Source organism: Canis lupus, chromosome 11 (assembly GCF_003254725.2).
Source record: "Canis lupus dingo isolate Sandy chromosome 11, ASM325472v2, whole genome shotgun sequence".
Lineage (NCBI taxonomy): Eukaryota > Metazoa > Chordata > Mammalia > Carnivora > Canidae > Canis > Canis lupus.
This window is the reverse complement of record NC_064253.1, coordinates 12,455,104-12,478,318: the sequence shown is the minus strand read 5'-3', so window position 1 is coordinate 12,478,318 and position 23,215 is coordinate 12,455,104. Positions and strand designations below refer to the sequence as shown.

At 37.6% G+C, this 23,215-nt stretch overlaps 1 protein-coding gene across 9 annotated transcripts in view; it reads left to right on the top strand.

Moving 5' to 3' along the window:
• CEP120 (centrosomal protein 120) overlaps positions 1 to 19,675 on the top strand; it is a 119,258-nt gene extending 99,583 nt beyond the window's left edge. For 7 of the 9 annotated variants that reach the window (XM_035697284.2, XM_035697286.2, XM_035697288.2 and 4 more), the window contains 3 exons: positions 3,631 to 3,729; positions 15,601 to 15,746; positions 18,862 to 19,675. In XM_035697284.2, the coding sequence (XP_035553177.1) occupies positions 3,631 to 3,729; positions 15,601 to 15,746; positions 18,862 to 19,096 (480 nt within the window). In that variant the 3' untranslated portion in view covers positions 19,097 to 19,675. Of the gene's footprint in view, positions 1 to 3,630; positions 3,730 to 5,302; positions 7,807 to 15,600; positions 15,747 to 18,861 lie in introns of those variants that run through there. The other 2 variants (XM_035697289.2, XM_025433056.3) reach the window with 2 other exon arrangements.
• The last annotated feature ends 3,540 nt before the right edge of the window (positions 19,676 to 23,215 follow it).

The following is a 23,215-nucleotide window of genomic DNA, read 5'->3' as shown; positions in this document are numbered from 1 at the left end:
AAAAAAAAAAGAGTTGAAGTGGGTATTATTCTGCTATTTCTGAACTCATTAAATGTTTCTGTGGCCTGTCCAGGGCCGAGCTATCTTTGGTTCCTCTTCTTACCCCCACATGGACTTGACTGCCAAGCCTGGTTGATTCTGTTTCTTACATATCTGGACAGTCTTTCCATTTCTCCATTTGAGTTTTTGGCCTGTTCATTTGTCTACCAGTGAACTTGAATCCAGCTGGAGATTTTCAGCCTCTCTTTTGATAAAAACAAGTGTTCAACTATTTCCGGGTTTACAATTCTGAATTCTGTGGTACCTCCCAAAGATCGCTGAAGCGCACAGTGTCTCAGCCATTCTCACCAGCCCTCTTAGCACAGGTGTCAGAGTATTTTCATTTTATTGTTTTACTCTCAGAGACTACTAATCTCAGAACAGAAGCATTATTTTTTCTGAATATAAACTTGATACTTTCAACCTTAGAAATACATTTTAAGTCATTTTCAAAACCCACTTTTTCCAACTATACTTCTACCAAGAAGGTAAAAATCACTCAACATATTAGAAGTTTAAACAATGCCATGAATTTGTTAAGAGCAAGGGGGAGAAAAATGACTAATGCAGCTGCCCCTGCACCAGACCTAACAGATTCATCCAGCATGTTTAAGTGTTCAGTAAAACAAGGCTTCTCAGCTTTTGTGAAAATTCTTGGTAAATTTTTTTGGAGCCAGAAGAGGGCAGAATCTTATTTCTTATTTCTAGGTTATAACAAAACCTAAAAGCACAAAAAGAAAGACATGGTGAAAAAGTATCTGATTCCATCTGTAATTTCTGGCTGAGTGAGAACTTTTTCTTTTCTGATTACTGTCTTCAGTGTAGAAGAAATACTTCCATTTTCACAGAAATGGTATAAAAATAAAGATACAGTTTTACCAAATATTCCTGATTCCTTTTGTTATATAAGAAGTCAAAAAAAAAAAAAAAGAAGTCAGTAATAGTTTATGATTTGCTTTTTGGTAGGAATGACTCTTAGATGGCTTAAAAATAACTCTTAAATTAATGAAATATAGAAAACATGATTTAGTAGGGCAGACTGAAGTTGAAGATAAGCCCTGAAATTTTCTGCTTTAAGAGTATTTGGCATCCCATCCATCCCAGTCTTAAGGCAAAGGGAAGGGTGAGGGGAGAAAAGAGAAAGAGAAAAAGCATATTCTCTTCATTTTCAGAAAGTATGCAATAAAATTGGGGAGAAGACGCAAAGAGCCATAAGTGATTGTATGTAATCAAACACCAGGGCATGTAACAGGAACTCTTGGCAATTTAGAAAACAGTAGTTTTAAAAGACAGCTTCCTGGGGGGATAGCTGAGCCTGAAACTTAAGTAAGCAGAGTAGAAAAAGAAGTATCTGGCTCAGGAAGTCGATGGGGCAGGGAAGGTGGTCTACAGGACACCAGCCTGGGGGCTAGAGGAGACGGTTTTCTCTTGAAGAATACCCAGGAAACAGGACAGAAGTGAAATTCTGGAACACCTTGAAACATAGGCTGAGGAGTAGAGGCTCAAGACTACAGGTGAGTAGTAGCCACAGTCGATTTTTTTCTGGCAGAGAGTAAGGTGGGATGTGCAGAGAGGAAAGAGTTGAGGCTGAGGAGACCCAAGAAGAGAAGAAGAACATGGGTTAAGGAAATGGCATGAATGTAAAAGAATAAAACTGTCACATTCTTCCAGGGGGCACTCTGGAGTTACTTGCAACAGATTGGAACTGGGGAGTAGGACATCAGGGACAAAGCCAGTCCCATCTGTCTAGTAGAGAACAAGAGCAATGGGCACAGAAGCAGGCCAATGGGGGTATCAGCAAGCATGGATCTGTGCTTTCTGCCTGCTCTCGGAGGCGCAGAGCCGGACGTCAGAGATCTGTAACTTGGCTCATGACATAAGTGTACAGTTGAGCCCAAGCTTCACATCTACTCACAGTGAGACATCTTAACAGGAGGTCTGTGAATGCCCTGGAATTATATCCTATCTGTAGCCATAAGAATCACAGAGGCACTTGAATTCTTAAAAAAAATAAAGGTAGGAATCTTGATTAGGCCAAAGGAATGAATTAGAAGTGAGATTTGTATCTGAAATTTGCTAACGACAATTTTTTTTTTTTATTTAAGTGTGAATAACTTACGCAAATGGGACTTATTTTGCTAATTATAGCAAAACTGTTAAAACCTGCCCTGCTTTCTCTGTTGAGCCCTTCCCCGGGATATACATGATCCCTCTGGCTTCATCCTCATCCTAACCCTCATCCTTAGGCCCATCCAGACTACTACACCTTCTCCGAGACCCATGGACATGATCACTTTTATAATTAAATACTACCCTTTTATCTCAGAGCTGTAAAAAGATTGTTGCTAGTCCTCTCACCAATGCCCTATTGTTAAATTACCAAGTCCTATGTATAAATCTGTGAGGAGTAAGTAGAAGAGATCATCTTTGATAATCTCAGAGTATTATTCAACTTAAGACATCTCAGTCTAGTTGTGAAATGTCAACACCTTTATATCTAAGCACCAGGGATTTGTAAAGCAGAAAAGACCTTGACTCCATGAAGTCATATATTACTGCAGAGAATGTTCTGGTCTTTTGTGAAGGGAATTTGGCAATCAGCTTTTCCTTTCATTTTATTTTCATGTAAGTTTTCTGGAGTTTGAATTGTGGGAGAGTGCCTTTGGTTTGTTTTCCTGCAAAACATGAGTTGTGTGTATGGGAAAAACTAGACTTGATATAAAAAACTTAGACCTGTTTAGAGTCACAGTATTTTACTGTAATTCAGGCATATTATTACATTATCACTTAAATACTAAAACTGTCTGTTGGCTTCATGAGTTTGTTTGGTACTTGGTTTGAAACACTGAGAGAGTACATTCCAGAACATAGCCAAGTTGGCTTCAGTTCATGCACAACAGATTGCCTGCTGCAAGTATAAATAACCATTTCTTTAATGGAATCACTTTCATGTTTTTCTTTATATATTTGAGGAAAAATAGAAAATAAAAGTTAGATGAGTGTTATTAGGAGCATTATTTTTCCAACTCTTGGGTTTATTTTAACATTCTTAAAATATTTTTCACTTTGTACTCTTTCTTAGTAAATTGCTTTCTGATAAAACATTTCACTGTTTTCAGCATTCTCTGATTCTTGCCAAAATATAGTTAGAAAAGTATCTCTGCTCGCTCTTTTTGTTATAAGACCAAGTTCCATGTCATGATAGGACTCCAAAAGGAAGAACGTGGTTTCTCAGATTTAGAGTGCCAGCTGAATTGGAATGCTAACAGTAAGAACTGCTTTTTGTAAAAAGTGAATTTGTTTTTCACTCTATACACGTTTTAATACATTTATAGTAACTGTCTGGAGGTTAAGACTGATTCGGTTCTTTTTAGTATAGGCTGTTAGGCAGTAAAAATACGACTATATTTTAAACAAGAAAATGTTCATGTGCCATAATATTTATAGTAAATTATATAACAGTTTTAGATGATGTCGTATGTTACACTATATAAACTCTTTTCTTAAGCCAGACTCTTTGTATATATTATCTTTCAGTGATTGTACACAGTGGTATAGTGTTTCACTTGATACGATTTTAATCACTGTTAGGTTGAACTTGAAAGGAAGTTGGAATCTGCAACTAAGTCTAAACTGCATTACAAGCAGCAGTGGGGACGAGCTTTGAAAGAACTTGCCAGACTTAAACAGGTATGTAGTTTATAGCTGATGATGGATTGTTCTTTTTATGTCTTTTTCCCTTGATTCTTTACAAGTTATGTGTATTTGGCAATATCTCGTATGTTCAAATGCATACATTTCAATCTCCCGGGCTATTTCTGACAGTAGGAGTTTAGGGGCTCTTTAAAAGACTTTTCTTAATTTTTTAACTAAGTCTTTTTTATTTTTTTCTTAAGTTGCCAACTATCGTTCCCAGAAAATTGGGATTAATTTCTTTTACTTTGACTTCTAAGATGGCCTTTTTTTTTTCTCTCTTAGTATTCCTTCCACTGAAAGTACATTTTAGGAGAGAACTTCAGGAATAACTGAAAATTTTTAACATATCCTCCACTGTAACAGCTTATTTTAAATGTTATTCCTAAGACATTTATTCAGTAGAGAAAAGAAATCACAGTTTTGCATAATTTTTCAAGAGTTTAAAAAGTGATAGTAGTTTCCTGATTTTTTTTTTTTTTTTTTTTTTTTGGCTTCTTAAATTACTTTTTTCCCCCTCCTTCCTATTCCTTGATAACAAATGCCATAAGGCTCAGGAGAAATTAATCTTATTTTGGGGTAAGATCAAATAAAATGTGAGCAAGGTTTTTTAGAATCCAGCCTACTTGTCCTAACAATTTTAAGGGTCAGTAATGGTTAGCTTATTCTAACTTTTGCCTTTCTTTGAACGGTCACTTTTATTCTGAATGAAATTTGGCACATAGGACCTTTCACATTTCTCTTCATCTGTCTCCATGACCATCAAATGCTATTAAATATCTTTGTGGTATTGTGCTAATCACTTCCTGCCCTCCTAGAGAGTTATGTACAAGACCTCAGGAGAAGAACTAATACAGTTTGCTTTAACAGAGCTCATGGAAGAGCTGAGATTACACAAAGTGACTAGTTTATAAAAGTTCACAGTACTAAGGATAGATGAATGTAACTGCGGGTCTCCTGCATTCAAGCTACTGCCCTAGATTGATAGATGAATGTAAAACTGAAGTCTTTCCCTCAGGGAGCTTGCAATTTAGTAATAGGGAAGAAAATCACAAGTACAACATTTATATTTAGGAGTAAGACCCCTGACAATTAGCATCCAGAGTAATCAGGAGGGGAAAGTATATATATTTAATTGCACTTAAGAAAGGTGCTATGGAAGAGGAGGTAGTTGAGATAGATCTCCAGTGAGTGGGTCGTTATTTAGGACAGTTAGTGAGGGAAATGTTGGAAATAAAACTGATGAAATGATTGTGGCAAACAGGCATGACATTGGAAAGCAGAGACTATACTTGGACCACAGAGGAGGACCCATTGTGGAGAACATTTCGGGGGATAAGGACTGGAACTTCAGTGGGAACAGGACACACAGATTCTTGTAAATTACAGCAAAAACCAAAAAAACATGGTTTTGGTAGATTATGCATAGCACAGGCTACCTGATGATAATGCAGAGTAGAAAGTCAAAATGATGCCAAAGGTTCAAGCTTTACTGCCTGGAAAAGAGTTTTCCAGTATTAAGACGAGAAGGCGATAGGACTTGCAAAGTTGGACATTGTAACTTTTGCAGAGAGAAAGTGAACAAGCAGTCAGAAGAATGGATCTGGTGTGGGGAGGATGATTGGGCTGAAGAAGAGAGGAAAGACTCCCTTGCAGAGGTGAGAATTTAAGCTATGGTGGCCAGAACTGAGCATTCTGGTTTCCAGAAGAATGGAATGAGAGCTGGTTAGAGGCAGCAGCTAGAGAGCAAGAGGGTGATCATGACTGTGATTCCCAGTTCCCCACTTGATGTCATTTAATCCTAACCAAGATCCCTCTGGATCTGGTGATTTTATTTCCATTTTCCAGATGAAAGACACTGAGACTTAGAGCAGTTAAGTCAGGTGCACCTGCTCACACAGATCATGAGCAAGGCAGCCAGGAGGCTTTGGAGCCATCAGACTGGAGCCCAGGCTCTTTACCCTTTATATCATTATCTTTTTATTGCATAGAAGCCAAATAATTCAAGAATTTCAAGAAGAAAGTATGCCAGGGAAAGCCTTAGGGATTTTTGACAAAGTACTGAGGCATGCTTGGTGTGGCACATCCCAGCCAGGGAAATGACATAACTGACTGTGAGATGGACAAGCTCTGATGAAGAGAATTGAGTGACTTTGAGTGGGAAGAAGCTAAAGTCATGATGCCGAGTTACTTAGGTTACATAGGGTACAAAGAGGGGGAGTCCTGAGGAATTGGGAGCAAGGAAGTAATGTGTTTAGAGTAGTTTTTAAAAGTAACAGGATCCAAATTGTCTCAGAGGTGGCACACATGGTGGTTTTAGAACCTGTCATTGGAGTCCTGAGAGGTGAGCTGAATGAATTTGGTTGTACCTCTTAACTACCCTCTGTGACTTGGGTAATTGCTTTTGATTTTTGTTCACCATACAAACCAGGAGACTAATTTCTCATTACAGGTTGTTCCGAGCATTGAATGAGTGGTTTATACAGTATTTAATACAGTGTTTGGTACATTGGATATGATACATGGTAACTGCTAAAACTAGTGTTCAGTGTTATTGATTTTAGTCAATAACTAGCAGGGATCTAATTGGTTAAGAGCTTATGGATATTTTTGAAACAGAAAAACATTGGAGGGAGTTGTGACTACATGTTCTAACAAAGAGTAGCCAACAACAATTTCAGATTTTTTAAGTCTCAGGTAGCTGTGGATGTGGTTATATAGTAATAGCAATAGGGAAGCAGGCAGGATAGTTTGAGTAATAACAATACTTTGTATTTACATGATAGTTTTATAGCTGTTCTTTAGAAAACTGTATAGAAGGAAAAAAAATACCTGAACGTGCAGATAAAGCTGAGTGTTAGGAGGAGAGCTTCCTCAAGCTGGCATATCAAGAGAGGAGAGTGCATTGAGTCGGTCATTCTGTACTCATCTGTCAGCATGTGCTTAATACTGAGAGCCCGGGGTACCGTGGCACAGAGCTAGCCTGTGCTCCACACAGAGCAGTGTCCCCTACCCCTTGGGAATCCTCTGTCCAATTTGGAGGACTGATAACCCGGGCTCTAGCAGGGTGGTGAAAAGTGCAAATGCAGTTAGAGCCTACGTAACACACAGGACGTGTTAGAAAAAAGTAAGAGGACAACGGGCTTCTCAGTGTATTTTGTCCCTCAAAGCTAAGGGAGAAATGTTTCAAAGACAGCATTCCAAATACTACTATTAGATTTGAAAGCATTTTCAGTCTTAAAACCCAGATGGGGAAGGGGTGGAAGATGGTGCCTGCTTCTGAAGAAAAGTTACATGGTGGAGGCTCAGAGACTCAGAATGGTAATGAATTGAAAGGCATTTCCAAAATCAGTAATGAAAAGGTAGAAAAGTATTAGCTGTTGATTAGTGAGGACTTGTTTCTCCAAAGGAAATGCCTTGATTACTGCAGCAAGATTTCATTATAATTGTCACGAAAAGGCTGCCCTTTTGGCCCCTCCCTTCCTTTTACAGGCATCCTTGTACACTTTTGCTGTCTTCTTGCTTTTCCCCATTTCATTCATTCTTTTCCGTTTATCCTTTCTTCCTGTGTATTTTCTACCCTCCTGCCTAAAAACCATTGGGCAAAGTGATTTTTGGCTATTTGTTCTGTTCCTCCTAAGAGAGCGGCTGTCACCACAAAAGTCAGATGCTCCTCTTGGAGTTACTCTATGTATTAAGACATAAACAATGTTACATTACTGGTTCAACTCTAAAGTCTTTCTTCAGGAAAATAGTCCCGTTCTTTCGTTCTTTCGAGTACAGTGATCCTCCTTGCAGACTAATTCTGTTCCTTATCCCACAAACTTTCTGCTTTGGAAACAATACTGTAAACAAACTTTGAGGTCACTAGGAATCACTGATGTTCTACAGACGACTTAAGAAGAAATGCAAGAGCCTTTGTGATTACCATGCTGCATTGTGCTCTGCCACTAAATGTTTTTGCAGGATTAAAATTAATAACTTCGTCAAATAGGCACAATTCATATGTGTGAAAATACAATTTTTTTTCTAGAACTTTTTATTAAAAACACATTTATTGTGTTCAAATATAAATTGGAATCTTCTATCTGCTTTTGTTCAGAGGATTGTTTGTGCAACTTCTTGTTTAAATTGGATTAGTACCATGTTAATTTTACATTGCTTCTGGTCAATAGCCACGGGGCTATAATCTCTGCCAGTAATTTGTCACAGCAAAATCCTCTGGAGGGCCATACAAAACATTTGTGTAGTATGGATTAGACAGGGAAAGCCATATCTTAGATTGTTAATAAATGTTAATGACAAAACCCAGCTGGTAAAGCTTGGAAATAAGATCTAATGCCTGGTCCCTATTGCCAAAAGAATGTTTAAACAGATTTCCATTACTCAAAGGTGACCCAGTATAGTCAATTTGTGAATTAAAAAATCATACTCTTCTAATGACTTAGAAAAAAATCTTTTCTTCTGCTTTACAACCATAAAAATCTGTGTTTCCAAGCTGTAGTTTTTGTTGGTGTTGTTTCTTGCTAACTGGGGAGGCAACAGCTGCAAAATAGAACATAAAGTGGGTCCTAACTTAGAAATAAGGAAATGATACCGAGACATTCTGAATTTGGTATCTTTGATACAGTGGATAGCACAGATCTTAAAGAATTCTGATGGTTAGACAGTTAACGGGAAAATTAGTTTCTTTTTTCCCCCCATGTCCACGAAGGTACATTATCGAAATATTTTTAAACCAAAACCAACACTTGAGTTTCCTTGTTCTTCAGATACTCAAGATTGTCGCCTTACTTGACATTCCTTGTCACCTTAGGAAATAATTGGGTAGAATAAAAAGCAGCTACTTTTAAAAAATGAAGCATGAAGAGGTATGAACTTGTTGCTATAGAAAATCTAACAGTTTCATTATGTCAGATCAATTAAAACTAGGTACATCTGTTCCCAGGACAGGAAACAGGACTAAGATTTTGGGTTAGGATATGGTTCCCTTACCATATTTGTGCACAGTAGATCTGTTTAAAACTAAGCTCTGATATATTTAGTTAAAACAACACAGACTTCATTGGCTGACATCAGCAGTATCTTGTCCAGCCTCCTGCTTATCCACTCAGGGTAATTAATTTGATTAATTTATAAGTAATTTAGCCAAGGATGGGATGTAAATCTTTGTTTAAAAAAACAGTTGGAGGTCCAAGTCTTGGTTAAAAACTGTGTCTTGAAACCATCCAGGCCCTCCTACTGCCTTGTCAGCTCTGGGTTATTTTCAGAAAACTTTACTTGAGTTCCTTAGTTTAGTGGTAAGTTTTTCCCACAGACTTACATGGTATGTGTGAGTGGGAGAGTAAGTAGTGGCCACTTTTTAGCCGCTGTTTAGTCTAGTGTATGCATGTTTACATCTCCTCCCTGGATTTATAGGCAGCTAAGGCAAAATAAAGATTATACTCACTTGATTGAGGAGCCTTTAACCAGAGCACCTGGCAATGGAGAGGATTTCTTTCTCTAAATCTCTAATTTTTGTGCGTGTATGTGTGATTATTGTTAATGCCATATACTTGGAGAAAAATTCAAGGCATTTAAAGCCTTTTCTTCAATGTTTCAGAACTAGAATGTTTCAAGTTTTATAATGTTACAATTTTATAGAGTAACCTAAAACTATAAATTGGCTTTTAGTGTTACTTTCTTCTGCTTGTCATGAAAAACATTGCTAATTGTAAACAAATGCACATTTTGCAACACTGCCTAACACAGAAAATAATAATCGCCAGTCACCATAATCCCCTCCCAGCCATTGTTAACATTTTGGTGTATTTTTGTTGAGCTTTCTTTTCCTTTTTTAATAATTACTTTTTGAAAGATACACATCCTAACAGTACAAAGAGGAAGAAAAGAAAAAAACGGAATACGATTCTTAAACAACTGCAACCCCCACCTTCTATTTTAAGAAACAGCATTATCAGTGCTTTAGAGAAAAGGATCTGTATGCCTTTTCTCAACTGCATCCTCTCCAGAGGTGACTACTGCTTAAATTTGGTATTTATTTTTCCTTTGCTTTCCTTTACTTTTATGTTTTTCAACTTTACATAGATGAGATCATTTTCTTTGAATAATTCTGTTGTCTACCTTATAGGACTCAAAATTGCTTTTAAGATTTAGCTACTTTGAGGAAAGAAGCTGTAGTTCATCTTCATTGGCTTCATTCAAAACCAATATATGAATGTAGCATGATTTATCCGGTCCTTTTTCAGTGGATTTTTTTTTAACAGAATAAGACAACAATGAAGATTTTTGTATGTGTCTGAGTTTCTCTAGTATTTATTTTGAAAACTGGTGTTTCTGGTAATAGGGTTCACTGATTTCTTCTGCTTTGCTAAATATGGCCAAATTACTTTCCAAAGTGGTTGTACAACTTTTCAGCTCCCAGGAGTAATGTGTAATTGTTATTCTTCATACCATGTCCAACATTTGGCTATTATAACATGCATTAATTTTTTCCAGTTTGGTGGGTCTGAAATATTATCACTTTGTGGCTTCAATTTTCATAATCCATGATTACTACTTTGGAGCATCTTTTATTAACCACTTGCATGGTTTTTAGGTCTCTTGCTCAATAGAAGTAAGTCAATAGGTAATCTAGATTTTCAAATCACTAGAAGCCAAATTTAAAATAACAGCTATCACTCTGTTCTAGAAAAAAGGTGATATGATGGACAATGATGGTAGAGAATTGAAATCTTCTGAATGATACAGAAATTCTAGATGTGAAAGGATTTTAAATGCAGTATAAAATTCAATAGATGAATTAATAGCAGATTGGATATAGGAACCAAGCATATATAAACTGAAGTCAATAAAAAAGCATCCGAACTGAAAGTGGGAGCTGGGGGGGAAGATGGAAACTATAGCAAAGAACATGAACAACATGTGGCATAGAGAATGAGACTGCCTTGTGTGTGTGTGTGTGTGTGTGTAACTATGTACCCTGTCTAAGACCATTTGGGCTGCCATAACGAAATACCACAGACTTAACAAACAACAGACATTGGTTTCTCACAGTTCTGGAGGCTGGAAGGCCAAGATCAAGGTGGCAGCCAGCATGGTCAGATTCTGTATCTAGTGAGGGCCTGCTTCCAAGTTCATAAATGGCAACCTTTTTGCTGTGTCCTCATGTGGTAGAGGGGCCAGTGAGCACTCGGGGTCTCCTTTATAGGGGCAATAATCCCATTTATGAGGGCTCGCCTTCATGAACTAATTACCTCCCAAAGGCCCCATCCCCTAACAGCTCAAAATGAGGATTAGGTTTCATTACACACATTTCTCCAGCTATCTGAAAGTAGAGAGTTCCTGTGAAACTTATTGGAAGTCGAAATAATGCAAAGCAGAGAGTATCCCCAACTTCCCCACAGTTGGTGTTACACCACTTAGCTTTTACAAAAGACCTACATTAGTATGGAAATAGATTTTTCCTAGTAGTAAAAATCCTCTTAGGATTTGTTTAGCAAAAACTGGTACTAATGTAGATTTTTCATAACAGTAAAGCAGTATGATACTACCTTTCAAAAAGGGAAACCAATATGCATTTGGAGGAGACACAAATATTAAGACTCCAGCAAGCCCTCAGAAGACATCAGAATGGGAGAGAAGGGAGTATTTTAAGACAGACTAGGTGAGAATTCTCTAAAAGTGAAAAAGGTATCAGTTTATAGATTCAAGAATATTTATGAACCCTAAGCAGGATAAATATGAGGTAAACAGTACCTAGATTCATCATAGTAAAGTTGTCAAAAAAGCACCGTGAAAACCTTAAGGGATGGGAGTACAGGAAGACTTGGCCTTCACAGAAGCAACAGTAAGACTGTCAGATGACTTTACCACAGCAGCATAGGAATTCATAACATCCTTGAAGTACTGACAGAGGATTAACTGCCAACCTCACGTTCTATGTGTTCTTCATAAAGAACAGTAACATAAGACTTTTCAGACTTAACGAAAACTGGGAGACTGTCATGGTAAACCTAAAGTAAAAATAGGTTTTCTCTAGGCAGAAGGAAAATGATCCCAGATGAAAACAGGAGAATAAATAGTTGTTGATGGGAGGAAACAACACTCACAGCATTGGTTGGGTTTAAGATATATGTAGAAATAAAATTCAGGACAAAAATCCAGAAGAACAAAAGTAGAAAAGATACGAAGGAACAAATAGAATTAAAATGTTGCAAGTATGTTCCTTTATTTGTGAAGTTGTCAAAGTGGTCCTGATCTGTATTATTTCTAAAAGGACAGTGAAAATGACTAAGCAGCTGATGGGGTGGGGGTGGGGGATGGAATGACAAAGGATTAACTAAAAAAAAAAAGACCAGAGGAGAGAATAACATCAAAAAGAGGGATCAAACATAGATCATCCTAACACAAAGATTTAAACCATTTATATCACCAATTGCTTTAAATATAAATGGACTAAATACTGTTATTAGAGACAAATATTACATGAAAAACTAAAAAATATAGCAGAATGCTACTTAGAAGGGACACAGCTTAAATCTAAGGATACAGAATGGATAAATTTTGAAAAGGGAAAAGTATCTATCATATTAATACTAATCATAAAGATGGTCTAGCACTACTTGTATCAGGCAAAGTAAACTTCAGGGCAAGAGGCGTTGCCATAAATTGTTCATCAATTCACTGGGAAGATGACAACATTTCTACATGTTCTGTGTGTACCTGGCAATAGCCACAGATTCATATAAAGCAATGTGTTGAGAATTAAAAAGGGGCAACCATCTTGGATCCCCTCCTTCGAGAGCTTTCTACTATGGTTCAGTAAACTTTAAAAAAAAAAAAACTAAAAGGAAAAGTAAAGTAGACAAGTTCATAATGGTAATTTTACTGTAACTCTTGGCAAGTGATAGAGCAAACAAGAAAATTAGTAAAGATTTAGGATAGACAACACAACCCTTGGTATATGTAGAGTATTTCATCAGAAAAGTCTAAACATGTATTCTAGTACACATGGACCACATAGCCACATTGCTCATACGCAAGATCAGACTACTCAACAAATTTCAGAAGATTGTAATTTAGAGTATCTTCTGTCCACAGGGAGATTAAGCTAGAAATTACTAATGAAAAGAGAATATCCCCAAATGATTGAAAATAAGGTAGTATACTTCCAATTACCCATAGCTAAACTGAAAGCCACAAGCAAAATTAGAAAATGTTTTGAACCAAGAAATACAGCATATCAAGACAGGAGATGTAATGACTTAGTAGAATTAAGTGAGTTTAGCAAGTTTGCTGGAAACCAAATCAGTATGTAATATCAACATTAATTCTCTGTACCAGAGCCAATTAGAAAATGAGAATCTAAAAACTCTGCCATTTACTATAACATCTAAAAAGAAGAAATACCTAGGAGCATATTCTAAGAAAGTTGTTACCTTAGTATAAAGAGAATTATAAAGTATTAAGTGAAATTAAATGAGATCTAAATAATTAAAGAAATAGACAATGTTTACTGTTTGAAGACTCAGTATTATAAAGATAAAGGTTTTGGCCAAGGTATTCAGAAGATTAAGCATAATCATAAATCCCAGGAGCCTGTTTTTTTAGTCATAGAAACTGAGACTTATATGAAAATGTAGAAGACTTATACCATCACTTATCAAGAGTTATTATTTTAAAAGTTACGGTATTAAGGCAGTATGATTTAATGCAAGGACAGAAATCAATCACATTAGAGAGTCCATAAACAAACCCAAATATATATATATATATATATAGACAGAAGTGTGTGAATGGTGTTACTGCCAAGCAGTAGGAGATATTTTTTTAGAAATGTTGCCATGTCAGTTGGAGCTCTATATGGGGGGGGGGGGGGGGGGGGAATAAAAGAAACTTGATCTCACACATACTTAAAACCAACTGCATATGAATTGATCTAAATGAACCTTCAAGATGGTATAAAAGAACATCTTCATACAAGAGTTGCTTCAAGACTGAGGCAGGCAAAAATTCCCTTAAATTGTACATAAAAGGCACTAGCCAAAAAAGAATAGATAAAGGACCCCTGGGTGGCGTAGTGGTTGAGCTTCTGCCTTAGCTCTGGGCGTGATCTCAAGGTCTGGGAGTCCCGCATCGGGCTCCCTGTGAGGAGTCTGCTTCTCCCTCTGCCTGTGTCTCTGCCTCTCTCTGTGTGTCTCTCATGAATAAATAAAATCTTAAAAAAAAAAAAAAGATAAATTTGGACTATGTTAAAATTAAGTCAAATATCCTTACAGGAATGAAAAGACAAGACCAAACTAGTAGAAAATATTTGAAATTCAACCAACAAAAGACTTACTCCTATATATATAAAGAACTATGAATATAGCAGTAAGGAAAAACACATAGCCAAATAGAGCCAAGTGCCAAATGGTTGAACAGAAACTTTACAAAAGAGTGCCATTAAAAATATTAAACCATGTTCAACCTAATTAGGTTTTGAAAAAGGTGCAAAATAAATTTACAGTGAGATATCACCGCATAACCTAGCAGAATGGTTTAAATGGCAAAAAAAAAAAAAAAAAAGTTATATTACCGAATGCTGGTAAAAATACAGAGCATTAGAGTGCTCACAGAGAAGTATAAATGAGTACTACTACTTTGAAAACTATTTGACAGTACTTACTAAAACTGAAATTCTCCTCCCCTAGGGCCCTTCTGATTGAATCCTAGGTACATACCCAATAGAAAGGCATACAAACATGGGCTCATAGACACGTCCAGTCATGTTCACATCAGCATTAGAGAACAAAACTACAAAGTAACCAAACGTCCCTTAACAGTGGAATGAATAGATTACATATTCATCCAATATAATACTGTGTAGTAATGGCAGTCATCAACTATACCAAATACAAATGAATCTGCAAAACAATGTTACTAACTTGAAGAAGCCAAACACAAAGTAATACATACAATTCCATTGCTATGAAATTCAAGCAGTCAAAATTTATTTGTGGTACTAGAAATTAGGGTAGTAGTTACCTTAAGGAGTGGTTAGTGGCTGGGAGGAAGCACAGAGGGATTTCTGGGGTTCTGAATACCTTCTGTTTCTTGATCTGCATGGAGTAGTTTGCTTTGTAAAATGTTAGCACAATGGACATTTGTCATCTGGCATTTTACCATTATTCAGAAAATGTTTATGTTGGAAAAAGAGAACGACATATACCTACTAACTCTCCCCTATGGGAGTTGTGTCCGAAAGAAAGAAAAGCACCTGTCCCTTAAGAAATATGTTCAAAGAACCATGAGCTAACTCTGTTAGATGATAGGATGTTTTACCGCAGTGTTGCTTGTAGTACCCAAAGTCTGCTATTGAGAGACCGGTTGAATAAATTATCGAATATCCATATTGTAGAAGGTTGCACGTTTGTTTTTTAAAGAAATTTTATCATATGTGTAGAGATTCTTGTGTAAACTTAGAGATAAAAGGAGAAAGGCATATTATTACCAAAGGTGGAAGTAGAATTAGTGACGAGGTGAAGACAGATAATTCCATTTTTCATGGCATATCTTTGTATAATTAACCATTTCTTAGGTGCTTTTACCACTGGTCCTTGTGGCAACTCATTTTCCTGCCTTCACCTTCTGTTACCTTATAGTATTTAGCTAACCTTCACTGACTGGGCCTGGAATCATTGTAGCTTACTAGACAACACAACTTTTCAGGAGAACCTTGGCCTTTCAAGGTAGTATGTGACTCAGAAGTACAGCGCAAGGCTGCATCATGATAGGTACTAATAGGATTATGATCGCAAGTCCAGGTCCTGCAAAGTAGATTTACCACTAAAACATCAGAGTTCTGGCTTGTTTCTTTCTTTCAAGCGGGAACAAGAAAGTCAAATGGCTCGTCTCAAAAAACAGCAGGAAGAATTGGAACAGATGAGACTACGTTACCTGGCTGCAGAGGAAAAAGATACGGTGAAGACCGAGAGACAAGAGTTGTTGGATATAAGGAATGAATTAAACAGGTATGATAACCAAAAAAGGCCCCCTTTTTTCTATACAGAAACAAGTTTCAGTAAGAGAACCTCTCAGCCATTGGTCCAGGGTGGATTCCATGTCAGGGCCATCAAGAATAAAGGAGATCACGTACCTAGTGTAGTCAGGGCACTGACAGAATCAGACATCTACACTGAAGACCATTACACTCAATTTATTGCCATGAGTGTAGCTGTGTTTAGCTTTCTCAGTCCTATTCATAGTGTACTTTAAATTTTATTTTGTGTGACTGTTGTAGGATTGTTGTTACTATTTCAAAGTAATTGATTATACTGAAATTTTAATAACCTAAAATATTACTTAAAACCTATTTATATTATTAATCCTAAATTACTCATACTTATTCAGCCCTTAGTGTGTGCCAGGTACTATATAATAAAAAAAAAAAAAAAAAGAAGAAAGCATTTATCTTGAAAGCAACTTTTTTTGAGGAAGATACCCCATTTAGAGACGAAGAACCTGCTGATTAGAGATTTAAGTACCAAGGTCATGGAGCCGGAGTACAAATATGATTTTATGGCAATTAAAAAAAATATGTATTTTAGAGAAAGAGTCAGTGTGGGGAGGGCCCAGAGGGAGAGGGAAAGGGAGAGATTCTCAAGCAGACTCCACATTGAGTGCAGAGCATGACACGAGGCTTAATCTCACAGCCCTGAGATCATGACCTGAAGCAAAACCAACAATCAGATGCTTAACCAGCTGAGCCACCCAGGTGTTCCTATGGCTATATTTTTAATTATCAACACTGTAGTTCTTAGTAATGTCATGTTCATCTTAGTGACAATTTCAGCAGTATCTTATGTTAGAAAAACTATCATTAGCAAGCAGCGTAAAAAGTTCTTTTTGGAGGGGAATTTGGGGGAAGACTTTTTAACTGAGTTTATCATGACACTAGTATTTTTGTTTCAGCAAAGACTACTGTCTTAGCTTGGGCTACTGATCACCATAGATTAGGTGGCTTCAACAACAGAAATTTTCTCATAGTTCTAGAGGCTACAGGTTCTAGATCTACCTGCCAGCATGGTTAGATTCCGTGAGGACCTGCTGGCTTATCCATAGCTGCCACACTGGGGCGAGGGAGCAATCTCCTTTGTGACTCTTCTCATGAGACTGCTATCCCATCATGAGGTCCCCTTATGATTTTATCTAAACGTCATCATCTCCCAAAGGCCTTTTCTCCAAATACCATCACATTAGGGGTTAGAGCTTCAGCATACTAACTATGGGGAGTACAAAATTCAGTCCATATCACCTACATTTGACACCTGCATTTACTCTATCAGGTCTTTTCAGTATTTACAATACTAATATACATTAGTATATTAGTCTTTTCCAATATCCATTGGAAAAGGTCAAGTGCCATCTACAGGGCTCAATTTTGGCTATCTTTCTCTTTTTATTCAGCAGATAATTGGTGTCCACAGAGTGCTGTAGACATGGAAGATGTTATAAATAACGTGATCCTTGCCTTCTAAAATGTTGCTGTCGTATGTATAGAGTAGGGATAATCTATCACTTGTGTAAAAATTCTGTTTATCCTAAATGCATAAACAGATGAACAAGAACATGGTTGGGCTTTTTCATACATAGTTTGATGTTGTATATTATTAGTTTGCATAGCGGACCTCTTTCTCCAAGAAAGCTGTAAGAATTAAAGTAGAGGGATCGTCCATACTGATTGCTCTAATTTGTACAACTATCCCGTTTAACCACTTGATTGCCACCCCAGTCCCAAAGCACAGTGCTTTTATGACACTTAGGCTTTTTGTCTTAGAACAGATGGAGGTGTTTGAGGTCCTTCTTGGACTCAATAATTCAGTTTCCTGTTCTTTTGTGGGGATCTGAGAGGGTCACCTGAACACACCAAAGTGCCATACTATCAACAGTCCTGTACCCTTTCCGGTGCCCAGTCCTCCTTGTTTGTTAGAGCAGGACTCTCACAGGCTCCTCTGCCTCTCCCCAACTCTGCAGAAATTTAGAAGTGGATTTGGTCCTCGTTGGCATACTTATTCTGAAGACCATCCAGAAGCAGGGGCTTAGACTCAACTGCTTCATCCTTCTTATTTTATAAAGATAAAATTTAGGAGTAGTTGCAAATTAAAACATTTTTGTAGCCACTTGCATAGAAGAGTATGAAGTTATCTCTTAATTGTACATTTTCAGTTAGATTAAAACGTACTCCACTGTCCCAAGTTGGTGTTACTATCACCTAGGAAAGTACACTAAGTATGCTGAACATTCATAAGGCCATGTGATTAACAGTATTCGATTGGAAATACCCAAATCCCAGTGTGGTAGCTGCTTTCTGTTCTCTGGCTCCTGGATGAGACATCCCAAACATACAAAGTCTTAAAATGTACATGCCTCTGAGAGGGGCGTTCACGTCGAAGCAATGTCACTTTCCATAAATACTTAGTGATGTAAGCTCTGTAATAGAGTTTTCTTGAGTCACTGCAGTATCCTAAACTCCTAGCACTGTTTGGAACAAATAGGTATTTGTTGAGTGCCTTAAGAAAATTTTGTTCAAAACTACAAAAACAAGGATTTACTAACAGCCTAAAGACCAGCAATAAAGGATGGTTAAGTAAGGGTACATCCAAGTGAAAGAATGCTGTGACACCCTTTACAAGACACATAAAAATGTAGGAAAACATTCATTGTACCAGTAAGTGAAAAAAAGTAGTATACAGCTTTGCCTATATCCTATCGCTAATTTTTTAGAAAAATATTTAAGATGCATGTGCATTTTTTAATTGAAAAATACGAGAATTATTACTTTGAATGCTTATCTCTGGATAAGATAGTCACAGTCTTATTTTCTGTTTTACACATTGCTAGAACTGCAGTTTTTATTATATATTTTGCAATTAGAAAAACAAGTATTGTTTTCAAAACTGTCTTTTATGAGCATGCTAACTCTGGCTAGCCGAGTAGAAGACTGGCTTTTGTGGTCTTCCTAAAAATAATACTACAGGCATAATTTACCATTAAATCATTTTTTAAAATGGTATTAACTAAAAAAAAATCAAAAACCAGAACACCACTTGTTGCTTGCTAGAGTGGCATTTGTTCTTGACTTCTCAGGTTAAGGCAGCAGGAACAGAAACAGTACCAGGATTCCAGAGAGATTGCAAGCGGAAAAATGGACAGCCCACGTGGCAATGCCCTGGAAGAAGGTTTGGATGATTATTTGACTCGACTCATAGAAGAAAGGGATACTTTGATGAGGACGGGTGTGTATAATCACGAGGATCGAATAATAAGTGAATTAGACCGACAGATCAGAGAGGTTTTGGCAAAAAACAATGCCAGTAATTAATAACATTTGGAAAATCTTTACAGAGACTCCAGGCCTAAATTTTAATTTCATTGTAAAACCCTCGAAAGAAGGGAAAATGGATGTTTCAAAATCAATTTTCAATTTTTTATAAGCAAAATTTTGTATGTTATTGTACAGTATTTATTTGATTTTATTTACTGTATGCTACCTCTCCCACTCTGGTTTTATTTGTAATTGCATTTTATACACTCATTTTAAATGACTTTTCAGTGTTTCTCATAATTTATAATTTCATGGCTAACTTTCAAAACAGCTTTTCACGAGATTTGTCCTTAGAGAAATGACTGCAGTAATTTCTAGTTGTATAATTTTTCATGTTGAGCCAAAAGAGTATATTTTGCACTTTAAAAATGCTGCGTCCTATTCATTTGAATATAGCTATCTCAAAAGTTGAGGCCAATTGTAAACAATTTTTTTTTCACTTTAGACAGTCTGAGTTTTTAACTTATAACATTTGCATGTGACAAGTTTGAAAACAAAGCAGGATCAATGCAGAGAAGCTGAAAGATCTGAATGATAAACTAGGGATTAATTTAAATAAAGCTAATACAGAGTGAACATGTTTCAATACCCATTGAATTTCCATATTTTCCTTGTGCTCCTTTCAGGAAAATGAAAGTCATAGTTGAAAAAAGTACTTGTCTGCCCATCTCTTTCCAAGATTGTATTATTTTGTTTTCTTGAAAAGATGGATTTTTTATTTTCCAATACGAGTAATGCTTGTTGTTAACCCAGACCCTTTGTAATGTAACAGGAAGACAGACACAAAGGCTTCTGCTGAGAAAGAAGCGCGGAAAAACGACTATTTTGTATTCCCCCTAATTTTAATCAATTGGCTTTTAAAGTACCCAAGATTAAGTCATTCGATTTCTGTCCTGCCCTGTGTCTACAAACTTCTTAGAATTCCTGTGCATTGTTTTCACAGCATTTGCCCTCAGGGCGACACTTTCCATCTCCTTTTACAGGGTTTGTTAGCAAATTCACAGATTATCTGAGTCTTAAGATAGATGTAGTTTAAAACTTCTGATTCCCAAATATAATAAATTTAAATGTACTTTAGGAAACATATAGCACTCACGAAGAACTTCCAAAAAGCATGTTTCCAAAAAAGCAGAATAGGCTGTTTGGAAACATGATAGTTTTCTATTGTTTTCAAAGAGGTATATTTTTTGGAGGAAAGGAAAGCCCTGTAAGCATTATATGTTTTGTTTCCTTAATAACAAAGTATTAACCTTCTTAAAACAACCCAGCAGTAAATAACAGAGAACTAAATGACTGAGTGAGAGATTAAGGGCTACATGAGTTACAGCAGGAATGTGAAATATTAATTATGGTTAGACCTTTCTCTCGCTGATTCTCCTGCCACATGAACTTCTGGAGGTCTCTGGGCAGTAAATGGCACTGGGCCCTTCACCTGCTTTATGCGCCCCGTGTGACTGTTTCCCAACACTAGAGGGGGCCTCGGATCCGGAGAAACAGAAAGGACTCTTCTGACCGGTGTGTGGTTCACTTGCCCCTCTGTCAGGCCATGTCCTGCTCCGTAACTTAAATAAAAAGTCACAGTCCTGCGCCCGGTGAGCTGAGCAGTCTGTGACTTCTGCTTCTCCGCAGAATCAGCAGGTGACTGGCACTTCCAGCCGCTCTAAGGGGCTGCTGTGGCCCCTATTTCTATAGGCTTGACAGTTGGGTACATCTGAAGTTTTAAATCCTTCTGGTAGTCCCTCAGCAACAGCCATGTCCTGTGTAAGGATCCTGGGTATTCCAAGTTACTCTGAGTGTTTGCAAGTTGAGGGTTGCCACAACAGATGAATGAAGGGGGGGTTGTCAGGTTCCTCATTACTCTTTTCCTCAGGTTATCGCACCATGAGGTTTCGTACCTCACAGGTATCGTACCTCGCAGATGTTTGTGGCTCCTTGACACGGACAGTCTCTCTCCTGAGGCTGGCACACCCTCCCTCACCCATGGAAGGATCTGTCAGGTTATCCTGGTTGACGGGGTACCTTATCTGTAAACCTGAAGAGTTCCTTTGCCTGTGCAGCCCAGTAATTTCTATCCCACTTCCAGATGTGGGAGTTGGAGTCAGTTTCAAGGACATATTGGGGCAGACATCAGTCCAGTCTGACCAGTGACTTTGCTGCCCACATACTGTTCTGTCCAGATGCTGCCCAACCTGAATGTCACTGCTCAGTACCCAGCACACATTGCCTGCTCTTGCAGTCTGAAAAATGGTTTTCTGTGAGCTGTGTGGTGAATTTTAAAACCTGGCCTCTTGTACCATTAGGTCCACCTTTACTGAATAGCCAACTTGATTTTTTTTTTTTTTAATCGATAAAGTTCACAACCACAAAATTCACTTTTTTTAAAGGATACAATTCTATGGTTTTTAGGGATATTCTCATGATTGTGCAGCCATCACCACGATATAATTCTAGAACATTTTCATCAACCCCAAAGGAAACCCCATGGGGATTAGCAAGTCAGTCCCCATGCTCCCCTCTGCCTAGCTCCTGGCGACCACTAATCCACTTTCTATATCTTAGGCTTTGGCTATTCTGGGCATTTATGTAAGTGAAGTATTTAAAACTGGAAATAATAAAAAACCTGAAGTAATTTTCTATAACCAGTTCCTATGGTATACATTTTATCAGATGGTGAATGAAGTGGTAACAGATCCAGAAGGCTAAAATAAGGGTATAACATGTCAATCTATTAAGACGATAGCTCCAGTCTTAACTATCAATTACCTCCTAAGCAGGGATGAGCACTTGTCGTAAAAGGTGAAAAATGTTCTGCTGTAACAGCCCTGAGCAATCCCATGGTGCTGGCAATGACTTACTGATACAGGCATGGGTCAGGCCCCTGGCATCATATCCAAAGTGCATGCTGCCCCCATGTTTTGCCGAGTTTTGCAATAATGAGAAGCATGGTTAACCACAAAGTATGCTCAGTGAGGACAGACAACAGGTCCAGCTTATTTTCTGCCATCTGCCAGGACTAAAATAATGCCTGCCACATGTAGTCACTGAGTACTTGTTGTAGTCATGAAGAAATAAGGAAAGATTCTGTATGGTTTCCCAGTCAAAAGACATAAAAAATTAACTGTGATGGAGATGCTAGGAAAACAGGCTCTTCTGACCTTCGGCCCCAGGTCCTGCTGAAGTCGAGGACTATTTTTTGTTGCACTGTCATGCTTTTCAAAACTGTGCTTCAAATGCTGTGAGACAGAGTGAGTCCAGATTACCAGGGGCTGGGGCAGAGACTGAGAACGAGTGAGTGCTGAGGGGGGACAGAATTTGTTTGTGATGAAAATGTTCTGGATTAGGTAGAGTGGGAATGGTTGCACAGCCCTGCCTATAATATATTTAATGCCAGTGAATTGAATTAGGCACTTAAAGATGGTTAAGACTTTATGTACATGTATTTTACCACAGTTAAAAAAAAAAACTTCATGTCTGTCTATCTAGTGCTTTCATGCTGGCAATTTTCTGCATGTGAGTTGCCAGCCAAGCCATTCTGGAGGATCCTATCTTCTCATTCCCTGGCTGTAGGAATGGAACAGACACTTTGTTAGATGTTTGCTGCACCTTTGTTAACAAAATCCAAAGTTCCTGAAAGTTAATGGCTACTTTTTCATTCTGACTTCCAGAGGTGAATTGAAACTTGCTGTAACACACCCATCTTTTATAAAATTAAGACCTTGTCCTTTAAACAAACAAACAACACCCCCCCCCAAAAAAAAAAAAAAAAAAAACCTACCCACAACAACTGGTGTTTCATTTAGGAGATAGTCCAGACCATGGACATAAATTGGTTAGAGAATTTTTCACAATGGATTTCAAATTGCCTAAGTTAGGCTTCATAGTCTTCCTGTTGGTTGGTGGTCTTACCAAGTGATGAAGTGATTTGTGCGGGAGAACTGAGTAAAGTCTGGTTGGACAATTTTCCATATGGTATGTGAAAATCTAAACCCATCTTTGACACTTGTTTTTTTGGCACCTGTAACACCTGGATGGCACCTGGGGCTTAAGAACCCAGACTTTGCGACATTCCCTTTTCTGCTGCCTGCTCTAGAGCATTTCTCACCCTTCCTTCTTCCT